This window comes from Camelus ferus, chromosome 18, assembly GCF_009834535.1.
Source record: "Camelus ferus isolate YT-003-E chromosome 18, BCGSAC_Cfer_1.0, whole genome shotgun sequence".
Classification (NCBI taxonomy): Eukaryota; Metazoa; Chordata; class Mammalia; order Artiodactyla; family Camelidae; genus Camelus; species Camelus ferus.
The window spans coordinates 13,264,040-13,276,220 of NC_045713.1; the positions used below are offsets into that span (position 1 = coordinate 13,264,040).

Sequence of the window (12,181 nt, forward strand, 5' to 3'; positions counted from 1 at the left end):
TATGGAGATTCCTTAAAAAACTGAAAACACTTACCCTATGACTTAGCAATTCCACCCCTGGGCATATAACCGGAGGAAACTAATTTGAAAAGACACATGCACCCCAATGTTCACAGCAGCAATATTTACAGCAGCCAAGACATGGAAACAACCTAAGTCTCCATCAACAGTTGACTGGATAAAAAAGATGTGGTATATTTATACAATGGAATACTACTCAGCCATAAAAAGATTGAAATAATTCCATTTACAACAACATGGATGGACCTGAAGATGGTCATTCTAAGAGAAGTAAACCAGAAAGGAAGAAAAATACCATATGATATCACTCATGTGAAATCTAAAAAAAAGACAAATGAACTTATTTATAAAACAAAAACAGACAGACATAGAAACAAACTTGGTTACCTGGGGAAAGGAAGGGATAAATTGGGAGATCGAGATATGCAGATACTAACTACTATATATAAAATAGATGAACAACAAGTTTCTGCTGTCTAGCACAGGGAACTATATTTAATATCTTGTAATAACCTATCATGAAAAATATGAAAGTGAATATATATATATATGTGTATGTGTGAAACATCATGCTGTACAATAGGAATTGATACATTGTAAACTGACTATACTTCAATTAACATTAAAATTTAAAAAATGAAATGTTTTTAATAAGTGAACAAATAGGAAATGTTAGCAAAGAAAAAGAAGTTTAAATTCTATAACTGAAAAATCAAAGTCTAAAACGAAAAATTTGCTGGAGAGCTTAACAGCAGATATAGACAAGAAAAGTCAATATATTTGAAGATTGTTACAAGTTATATACTTCAAATAATAGGGAAAGAAGATTAATAATAATAAACAGTAATTACCAATGTTTATACACTTAATATGAAAAGGCCTAACATTTCATTGGAGGCCCAGAAAGAGAATAAGGTAGAAAAAAATATTTGAGGGGGAAATAATTACAAATTTCCCAAAAACAATCACAAAAGGAACAGACTGTTTCCAAGTTATATACCCTCATCCTGGAACAAAGCTCAACAATAAAACAGCGCGCACGCACACACACACACACACACACACACACACACACACTCTCTCTCTCTCTCTCTCTCTCTCTCTCTCCATCAATCAACAACCTAAGCCATTTACAATGTCTGGAATCAAATAAATAATTACCAGGCCTGCAAAGAAGCAGGAAAATATGAACCATAATCAAGAGAAGAATCAATCAATAGAAACAGATATGGAATTGACACAGGAGTCAAGGACTTTATAATAGCCTTATAAATACTTCATGTGCTCAGGAAGGTAGAGGAAAGAGTAAGCATGATAAAGAGAGACACGGAAGACAAAGGGAAAGGCCAGTTTAGGCTCGCGGAGGTGAAAATCATGTCACGGAGCAACACGAGCAGACGATGCAGAAGGAAGACCGGTGAACTCGAACCAATAGCAAAGCAACTGCCCCAAATGAAAAACAGAGAAAAAAATCTGGGCAAAAAGGAGAAGAGAATCAGCTGAGCTGGGGTACAATGTATACCAGTAACTGGAGTCTGGAAGGGGAGGGGAGAGAGGGGACTAAAAGAGAGCTCCCTACAGGCTGCGAGAAAACACGTCTGATGGAGGATATGTAAAGTCCACAATCAACAGTGAGGCGAAAAAACACCCAGTAAGACGGTGGGAAAGGATTTGCGCATTTGCAGGAGGAGAGAGGTGCTCGCCACCGGGCAGTAGGAGGTGCATCCCAGCCACGGTAAGACACCAAAGCACACACACCTACATGTCGGCCATTGCATGTCCCCCAACACTGAGACGTTTCTGATCAGATCGGGGTGGCATTAGCAAACGTGATTTTTCTGATATGTATAATGAAATATGCTGACGTTTGCATAACTCAGTGAACCAATATTTTCCACACAACCACCATGATGTTACAGAATCGTGTGTGTAAGAGATCCAAGACCGAGCAATGGGTATTAAAATAACAAGTACAGAAAGTACAGGGATGTGGTTTTGGATTCCTCATCATGACTAACTTAAGAAACACCACCCTGTGTGTGGAGTGTCGGGGTGTCAGAGAAAGGGGGCCACAGAGCTCGGAGGAGCTGCTGGAATAGCCTCCCATTTCCACCTGCTTGTTGGTGGGGAGCTGGCCTTTCATTCTATATTTCATATTTCAATTTAAAAAAACCGATTTTAACAAATTGAATGCAGAAGCAGAAACCAAGACTTTGCCCATCCTCTTATTAAAGAGATCAGCAAAAATGTAAAATAAGGCTACTCTTCTAACTAAATTTCTTTGTTTTGGAAAATAGTTATTTTTAATGAAAATATTATCTATTTTAACATATAGTGGGTTTATTTTATTTTTAAATGGATTAACAAATCTTTCACAGATTTATTAGTTTCATTTTCTAATACACCAAATATTGGTAGATATAATCCACATAAATAAAAGCTCCTATGGTCCTCAATAACTTTCCCAGAGGAAAGGGGTCCAGAGACTGAAATGTTTGAAAACCACTCTGTTAAACTGAATTGTCAAAAACCTTTCACAAAGAAAGGACCAGGACCTGTGGGTTCCCTTAGGCATCTATCCAACATTTAAGGAAAAAGTAACACCAGTCTTACATAAACGAAAACCCAGGAGTTAGGAACCCCAAGTGTTAGCACACTGAGGAGTGAAGGGGCAGGACAGGATGTCTGTGCCTCTCAAATGGCTAAGAAAACTCCCATTTTATTTATAAAAGGGAAATTTAAAAACATATCGAATGAATAAATGTGGCAAAATGTCAACAAGTGGTGAATCTGGCGAAGGGTATACTTGGGTTCTGTTATTCTTGTACTGTCTTAGTATGAAATTATTTCAAAATAAGAAAGGCTAAAAAGTCAAAAACCAAACCAGAACCAGGGGAGGTGCCTCCCCTAGTGTGAGCTCTGGGGGGAGGGTGGGGACCCCCCCATCGCCCCAGGGAGCTGGCCTCACCATCTGCAGCTCCCCCATCTGCATGTGGCGCTCCACCAGGAAGCCGTACACATCCCCCACGCGGACAGTGCTGTCCAGGTCCGGCTCCTCCAGGAGCAGCTCGCACTGCTTGACTGACTCCTTAGGGTCCTCAGTGTACATCCTGCTGGGAGCAGAGGGAACCTGAGCCTGAACCAAGGACATGGGCTGCATGTCACAGGTCAGGGCAGGCACTCAGTGTGGAGGATGCGACTCTTGTGAAGATAATGCCCGTGAATTGCTGGTTCACAGTGCTGGTAGCACACTAGACTCTGTAGAGCAACGGTTTGTCAATTCCAGTCCCTGCCCAGGAAACAGTCTAGAGGAGACAGGGACACAGGGGGCGAGGGGTGGAGCAGGCCATGTTGCCAGGGTCGGCATGGACAAAGCCCAGGGTGGTGACACACAGCATCTGCCATGGTAAAGTGGTGTGCATGTGGGCAAGGTGGGCCCAGGAGGCCTTGTGAGCCTGCCCAGAGTAGAACTCAGTCTGGGGCTGGTGTCCAGAGTCCCTGGAGAGGGGTCTGCCCTCTGGCCCTCAGGAACCCCCCGCCCCATCCACAGACGTCCGTCCTTGGCTGCACAGGCCCTGCTGCCAATTCTCCTGCCTTCTCCCTCCTGCAGGCCAGGTTCAACAGACATTCTTGAATTTACAGGTCTGAGTGGGGAGTACGCTTTAAAAAGAGCCCCACTTTGTAAACAGTGTGCAAATATTTTTGGAACTCTTCTTTCAAAAAAGCCTGTTCTCAGATAAGGAAGTGTTTTTATTGGTTTAGGCAGGGGCTGAGCTCTGCTGCTCAAACAGAGGCTCTCAGAAACGCTGGATGATTTGCCAATATGTAGAAACTGGGATCCTGTGCAAATTTAGATTTGTGGCTTCTCCTAGAACAGAGACGGCCTGCAGCCCGAGCCTCTGCCCCACAGTTCCCCTCGCTGGAACCACCTGCTGGAGCCCTGCACACAGCTGAGAAGGCCCAGGCCCCTCAGACACACCTTCTCCCCCTCAACCCCTCTGCCAATGCACCTGAGGGCCTGCGTGGGGAGGGTGGGGTGGGCAGACACACCTGCGGGCCTGCGTGGGACGGGGAGGGGGCAGACGCACCTGCGGGCCTGTGTGAAGCGCTTCACCAGCGTCATCCTGCTCTGCAGCTGCGCCAGCCTGGCCTCCTGGTCCAGCGGGCTCCTGGCCTTGGCCTTGGACAAGCACTTGTAGGCCTCAGTCAGTGCCCCATGGGCTTTGTCGTAGTTCTGGTACTCGTCTATCTCCACCTGCAGGAGAAGTAATCAGGACCTGCAGGCTGGCGCCATCCCTGGGGCCCTGGGCCTGGCAGGTCAGTACCTGGGCGCAGGAATCGTAGAAGCCAGCCAGGAGGTCCAGGGCCCGGCCCTTGGTGTAGAAGCTGATGATGTTCTTCATGATCTCCGGGTCCTTCCGCCAGTCCAGGGACTGCAGGTAGTTGGCTGCCATGATGTAGATTTCCTTTTGCCTCGAGACACCCGCAAAGAACACGATTTTCTCCGTGTCCCCAGACTTGAGCAGCGCTCTCATGGCCTGGATGGAGAAAGAGCCACGCTGGCCCCCTTCCCAACACAGAGGACAGAATTCCTGCCCTGGCCTTTCAGAGCCCTGCCTGGGAGCTCACCCTTAGGGCGAAACTAGGGGTGAACAGGACGTACCCAATGGCCAGCTGCGCTCACCTTCACCCTGTCCCCGGCCTGCATGTACTTCTTGGTGGCCAGGTGGTAGTTGCCCTGGCGCATGCAGCAGGCCGCGATCTGCTCCAGTAGCTCCCGCCGCGACTCTTCAGACAGGTCCTTGCAATCCTTGGACACGGTCATCTTTTCGGCCATCTCCTCGGTGATAGTCAAGTTCTGCTCCAGGCAGAGCTGCAGGGCTTCATGATACTGGAAAGGTGCCAGAGGATCGAGAAGGGACAGTCACCTGTGGGCGGGAGGGGCCATGCCCCCCACCTCCTTGGAGGAAGCAGCCACAGCCACGTGGGGCCATGTGACTTTCTGTCCCTATTAACATTCTAGAGGCAACAAAGGAAACTCGGAGCCGAAAACAATGTTATACTTGTAGGAGGAAAGGAAACTAGAAATTAATTTTTCTCCATAATTTTTTCCTCCATAATTTTAAATTAAGGGGTTTGATTAATTAGCTATCTTAAAATTTTAAGACAAATTTTATATTCTTGACTTAAGAATATGACTTGGGAAAGAAGAGAACTATGTCTTGGAGATGATTCATCTCAGCACATAAGGACTGTGCACACCCGGTCCACAGCCAGGAGAGGGTAGACTTCTGCTGGTCCCACCCTTGTGCAAATGCCCCACACAGCAGACAGAAGGCACTGAGCCACGGAAGACTTCGTTGTTACCTGTGTTCCTACCAACAGCCTGAGGGTATCTGTTTCCCATGACAACCTAAGCTAATTCACGAACAATGGTATCTCTCTGAGTGTTGATCTGTATTTCCCTAATTATGAATGAGACTAAGTATCTGACATTCAGGAACCATCCATACTTTTTTAAAAATAAATTATCCGTATTCTTTGTCCTTTCCTCTTGAGTTGTGGGTAGATTTCTTACTGGTTTATAAGAACTCTATACCTTTTAAGAAAATCAGCCTTTGAATAAAATAGAATTCAATTATCTTAAAAAAGGAAAATTAGCCTTTGGGAGATACAGGCAGAATATATTTTTCCCACTTTATTATTCCTCTTTGCTTTGTTTACGGTGTGTTTTCCATGTGCTATTTTCAAATTTGTATTTGGTCAAGTTGATCGGTCTTCCCTGTACGGCTGCTGGGTTTTGAGTTACACTCCTTTAACATTGTACAAGACACCTGTGGCTTCTAGTGGAACTGGGGATGCCTCCGTATGTGCTTAAATCTGACTGCCTGGAGTTTCCTTGGATGTAGGTGGTGCATAGGGTTTATCTTCGAGTTCCCCGTGTTGACCGCATTCACTGACCAGCACATCCCCACCGCTGTGAGATGCTCCTTCACCAGGTCCAACTGTGCATGTGGTTCTATCTCTGGATTTCCTAGTACTTCCCACTTCTCTGTAGGCCTGATCATGCACCAGATCCCAGTGATTATAGCTTTGATATAGTTTATGATTTGGGAGGTTTAATTACCTCTTTTTTTTTAAATAAATTTTATTTTTTTATTTTTATTATTTTGGCAGGGGGAGGTAATTAGGTTTTATTATTAATTTTTGGAGGAGGTACTGGGGATTGAACTTGGGACCCTGTACATGCTAAGCATGTGCTCTACCACTTGAGTAATTACCTCTTGTTAGTCTTCTTTCCAGATCTTTCCTGGGTCTTCACTGGTTTTCACTGTGACACTATAGAATCCACTTATCTTGTCAGAGGAAGCCCAGTGGTGTTTCTCCTGGGGTCAGAGTAAGTCTGAGAGTGTCTCAGGGAGGCCAGTCTGTGTGTCCGTGGGTCTTTCTAACCAAGAATTTGGTGTGTGTGTGCCATTTCATTTTTCCAAGAATTCGCGTATCACTTAGTAGTGAGAGACCAAACTGCACTCACAATTCTGGCCGCAGGAAGAAAGATCGTCCATTTTGGACAGGCTAATTCTGTATGATTTACAACTTTGTACGTCTCCATTCAGTTTCTATCAAGGGGAATTTTTCTACGTAAGAAAGATTAGTGCATATGCTCACTGGGGTGCCTACTACCAGAAAACAGCAAATGTTGGGGAGGACGTGGAGACACTGGGACACTGGTGCAATGTGGGTGGGAAAGTCAAATGGTGCCGCTGCTGTGGAAATAGTCTGTCGGGTCCTCAGGAAGTTAAGACAGAGTCACTATATGGCCCAGTGCTTCCCTCTCTGGGTAAATACCCGAAAGAACTGAAAGCGGGGTGTTGAAGAGATGTTTGCACACTCATGCTCACACTCACACTTATTCATAACAGTCAAAAGGCAGAAGCGATCCGGATGTCCATCTGTGGGTGATGGACCAGGAAGCTGTGGTCTGTATGTGCAGTCTCAAACAGCAGGGACATCCTGACACAGGCTCTACTGGGGTGAACCTGGAGGACGTGATGCTGAGTGCAAGAAGCCAGCCTCAAAAAGACAAATACAGTACGATGCCCCTTACATGTGTCCCTAGAGACATCAAACTCAGAGACAGAAATTAGGAGGGTGGGTGCCAGGGGCCAGAAAGAGTTTTAGTTTTGCAAGATAAAGAGTTCTGGAGATTAGCTGCATGAAAATCTGAATGTACTTAACATTGCTGAGCTGGGCACTTAAACTAACAGCTAGGATGGTCAGTTTTACGTGACATGTGTCTTACCACACGCACACAGAGGAAAGTATGACTCCCTGGTTGTGACTGGAAGACATTCATGCACAGGGGAGCTCACTCTCGGTGCCCCCACCCCCAGGGCAGGGGGTGCCTGGGCCCTCCTGGGGAGGTCATGACCGCAAGAGGCAGTGAGCCATACCTTCTTGGCAGCCAGCAGCAGCTCCACTGCTTTCTCATACTGACTGTGCTCCAGGAAGAAGTCGGAGCAGCGGGCCAGGAGGGCGGGGTCTGACTTTTCATCCAGGTCCTCCGCTACCAGCTGCAAGGCCGCAAACTGCTGGGTGGCGAAGGCCAGCTCCAGGGCCTCGGAGAAGTGGCCGGCCTGTGGAAAGGGGGAGGTCTGAGCAGCTCCAGAGCCTTGGGCCGAGGATGCTCAGGCCGTCCCCACCCCGTGGCCCAGCCCCTGCTGTGCCCCGAGGCCTAGGGCAGGGCTGGCCCCCACCTTGTGGTACAGCATCACTGCCCTGTCCATCTGCTCGCCCTTCTCCTCGTAGTAGCGTGCGGCCTCGATCATGTCCTCGGGGGAGCTCAGCAGGGCCACGTTCATGAGCTGGTCGTCCAGGCCGTGCTCCTGTGGGCAGGGGCTCAAGTCTGTGAATGGGGAGCTGCCACACGGCTGTGGTTTCTAACCCCTAGTTTGTGTACCAGAACTTTCAGAGGCTTCCTTCTTCTCTGTTACACAGGACACTGCGGGAACTATCGTGACCTTTGGGATTTTTCCAGAAGTGAAACCCTGGGTTGGAACATTTTTACAGAGGCAGAGTCTGCCATGTACGAGGACATAAGCAGCCTCACTGCTCCCTCAGGAGCCTGGATTCTGGGACACATCCCCGGGACCACTCAGTGCCTCCCTAGGGAGGATGAGATGGCAGAAGGAGGGAGCAGAGAGCATGGTGACGGGCGGTGCACAGAGTGAGGCCTGAGTGGTAGAATCTAGCCAGGGCGGTAGGTGTGATGCTCTTGATATAACCCTCTAACCTAAGAGTGTGGGAACCAGTACTGAGCCCCCTTCCCCACCCAGAGACTAGGCGCCCGCCGCTACCTTGCAGAGGCGGATGGCGTTGTTGAAGGCCCGTGCGCGCGTGTAGAAGTGCACAGCCTTCCGCACGTCTTCCTGGTTCTCGTAGTGGCGGGCCAGGTGGTACGAGGCGGCCCAGTTCCCAGTCTCGCTGGCTATCTCAGCAGCCTAGGGACACCAGAGACCCGGGCATTGCAGCCTGGCTGCCCCGCCGAGCAGCCCACCTCCCCCTGGGGCTGCTACCTTCTGGATGTTGCCCTGGAAGCAGTAAACGCGGACCAGGGAGAAGTAGTCCTGAGCCAGTTCGTAGTAGCGCAGCGCGGCGTCCATCTCAGCCTGGCTCTCCAGATACTGGGCCCACCACTGCCACAGGGTCCTGCCAGGAGCCCACAGGCTCTCCTTCAGGTCCTGTTCCCGCAGGAAACGAGCCCTGGGCCCCACATGCCACCCTCAGGGTGTGCTTCACGTGACCAGCAGCCAGGAGATGTGGATGCCGGGTGGACAAGGCTGAGAGTGAGGTCCTGTAGGAAGTCCCCCCAACCTCAGCACCCTGGGGACCAGCTCTGAGGCACATGTGAGGCTCCAGAGGGAGGACCCCAAGGGGCCTGGGGCCACTCACTTGTCCTTCATCTTATTGATGTAGAGTTCCAGGGACTGCAGGTCCTCCGCCAGCATCCGGGGCACCTCGAAACGGTGGGTGTCCGACTTCTCGTAGCTGTGGGAGGAGAGAAGGAGCAGCATGCTCTCCCGTCGCAGCCCTGTGACCACCCAGGACCGAGGTGGGTAGAGCCGTGGGGAGTGGGGAGGGGGAGGGGGACATGGAGCTGCCTGCCTCCTGCCTGCGTATCTGTGGCCGTGCACGTGACCAAGACGGCTCGACCACTATCACTGCGCCGTCGGTGCTGCAGCCACGCACACACCTGGCGGACCCCAGGCCTAGAAACTCGGAGCCCAGCCAGGGCTGGGGGGCAGCCCGGTCTTCAAGGTTCTCCTAAAGCCACAGAACTGGGGCTCCCCCTAAGGCCTCCCACCAAGATGGCACCCACCCTGGAATCTTCCTCTGAGAACCTCTGCAGCCATCTCACTGGGGCAGCAATAAAAAGCAAGTGGCCCTGGGGCCACCCCTCGCTCACTAGCTGAGGGCCAGGCTGCAGTCATCGCTGGCCTCCAGGTGCTTGGCGTAGTTGTAGTAGGTGGTGCGCAGGTGCACGCGGTCGTGGAGCTCGGCGACCTCGATGGCTTTCTGCCACTGGCCAGAGGCCTGGTGTAGCCTGTTGAGGAGGTCATAGCGCCCGCATTTCTTGTATAGCTGCTCTGCATCCTCCTGAGGGGAGGAAGGATGTATGTTGGTGCCAACACTGCCCCCGAGAGTGGCTGATGGGCACCGGGACCCACTGCAGTTTGGGGGTAGGGAGGTCCAGCATCAAGCAGCCCCCGACCAAGACCTCAACACACCCCGGGACAGATACTTCAGGACCCCACATCCAGGGATGGTCAAGACAAATGCTGAGAGGTCAGGCCTCAAACATCAGCCAGGAGGGTCTGACCTCTCCCACCACCCGCCCAGCCAGGGTGTTCAGACCCTGTCAGAGCCTCAGGTTGTCTGCGCTGCTCACCCCTCAATGGCAGGGAGCTGTGTCTGGCCACTTGGCCTCTGCCTCCTATGAGTTCCACCTGCCTCTCTGGGCCAACGGGGCTACAAGGGGCCATGAGCTCTGTGAACATGCAGGAGGCAGGGAGAGGACCTCACTCCCCATCTCCTCGTTTTGGCTTCAGCTTGTTTGAGGGGTTTTCTGTTCCCTGCAACCCCATGGCTCAGACAAGAACACACCACACACCACCCAGGGAGGCCGCCAAGCAGCATCCTGCCTACGAGGCCTGCTCTCTTTTCATCTGAGGGATGATCGGAGCACCGCCGTCTGCCTGCACTCACCAGCATGCCCAGCTGTATGGCCAGCATGGCCACTCTGGCCTCCAGCTCCGGTTCCTGCTCGGCTTCCCGCAGCGCTCGGGCTCCGCGAGCGTGGCCCATGTGCCCCAGGCACACCTTCGCAATGTCCAGCCGCTGGGTCTTCACGCACATGCGCGCCATTTTCTCCCAGACGGCCTCACTGTGGCAGGGGACATGGCAGCTCTATGAGCATCCAGCCCTGCGCCTCAGGCCCGACCAAGACTGATGGCAGACAGCTCGGGGCACCGAGTCCAGATGCACATGGTCACTAAGAAGGGGAACGTATGGGAGCCCACTGGCTTCATGGGCAAAAACAACATGGCAAACTGGGGACCACATGCCCTCCTGAGGAGACAATGAGTAAGACACGTGCTCCCGGCCCCCAGCTCCTATCAGGCTCCCTCCCTCAGCTGCAGGCCAGCTGCGTCTCCCCACAGTGGACAGGACACATCCCACTAAGACAAGAGGGCCATTTCTGCAGGGCACTAAACTGCCACTGTCTCTGTTTAATGGTCTGTTGACTCAGTGAACACTCGCTTCTCTTCACCCCCCGCCCCCCACCTCCCAGCACCTCTGTTCTAGGGCTGAGCTCCTAGTGCCTCACACAGCCAATGGGAACCTGGGTCTGGGCAGAGGATGGGGTCTGTCTGACTCCCACGCCAACTCCCACGAGGACAAACAGGACACCTGAGTGGGCCCTTGCCAGGCGCTGAATGGAGAAGAGGGTCCCAGGGAAGGGCGGCCAGAGCCAGCTGAGGTTTGGGCCTGACCACCCGCCCTCTGATGCCCCGGGCACAGGCTTGAAGGCACCAGGTTTTCCTTCCTCATTTTGAGGTTTCTAGCATCTCTCTCCAATGTTGACCAGGGGCTCCTGCCCCACTCCCACAACAAGTCCAATCCTGGAATGACCTAAGATGATCTCGACCTCTGACGGGAGGGAGGACGCCCTGGGGCCCCTCCTTCTGGGGCTCCATTCGCTTGATGATCTCACATCAGGGCTCTCACAGCCCCAGGAGCACAGACTAGTCCATAAATTCTTGGTGATGAGCCTCAGAATTCAAGTCACTGTGGATTCCACCCCTCCTTTCTCAAGACCCTGGGCGAGTAGCATGGCAGTGAGGTGCAAGATGACGGGTCTTGTGCACCTGGTCGGGAAACGCCAGCTATCCTACACCTCCCTCGTCAGGGAATTAAGTCTCCACCAAGCAGGGCTGGGAAAAGTACGTGCAGGAAGTGCAGTTTCGGTGTGTGGCCACATCTAACATCCTCTCCACAGGCCGGGGTCTGTGCATTTCTGTGTAGAAAGTCCACCAGGCAGACACCCGCCTAGTCCCTGTCCCGGCCTGGCCGCCTAGTCCCTGTCCCGGCCTGGCCACGTCTGCACCCAGTCAACATGAGAGGCAGATGGGCACCGAGCAGTCTGGCTCTCCAGAAAGCCCTGTCCTCCGAGAAGCTGCCAGAACAAGCCCCAAGAGCCTCTCCTCTTGCTCTGCTCCTTGGAGACCTGGGTTGATCAGTTGGAGCATGGGTGACCCCACTGCATCAAGTCCCACCGAGTGGCATGCAAGCTATTGACAAACCTCCTGTGCTGCTCCGCTTGAAGATGAAACTCCCCTCTGTCTGCACGCAGGAGCAGGGGAGGCACCACTGGGCACCACCACTAGGCCCCTGGACAGGGCCAACGATGCGGACCACGGAGGACAGGAAGGGCCCCTGGGGTGGCACACGATGGGGATGCGTGAGGAGGTCCTCTGAGGACAGGGTCACTCCTGACTCAAGGTCTGCTTCCAGGCCTGCCACCCTACCTGGCCCCACTGTCCACTCCACCGAGAGCCTGGGGCTGGGGAGCTGGCTGAGGGTGCTGTACCCATCATCC

General features: G+C 51.7%; 1 protein-coding gene across 3 annotated transcripts in view; it reads right to left on the reverse strand.

The window, feature by feature from the left end:
• The window catches only part of IFT140 (intraflagellar transport 140), a 69,650-nt gene that overhangs the window by 2,758 nt on the left and 54,711 nt on the right, over positions 1-12,181 (reverse strand). For all 3 annotated transcript variants that reach the window (XM_014562824.2, XM_006174047.3, XM_032460093.1), the window contains 11 exons: positions 10,288-10,465; positions 9,488-9,678; positions 8,974-9,069; positions 8,598-8,730; positions 8,379-8,522; positions 7,779-7,907; positions 7,476-7,658; positions 4,706-4,912; positions 4,347-4,559; positions 4,110-4,276; positions 2,990-3,131 (listed from right to left, as the gene is read on the reverse strand). In XM_014562824.2, the coding sequence (XP_014418310.1) occupies positions 2,990-3,131; positions 4,110-4,276; positions 4,347-4,559; positions 4,706-4,912; positions 7,476-7,658; positions 7,779-7,907; positions 8,379-8,522; positions 8,598-8,730; positions 8,974-9,069; positions 9,488-9,678; positions 10,288-10,465 (1,783 nt within the window). The remainder of the gene's footprint in view (positions 1-2,989; positions 3,132-4,109; positions 4,277-4,346; positions 4,560-4,705; positions 4,913-7,475; positions 7,659-7,778; positions 7,908-8,378; positions 8,523-8,597; positions 8,731-8,973; positions 9,070-9,487; positions 9,679-10,287; positions 10,466-12,181) is intronic.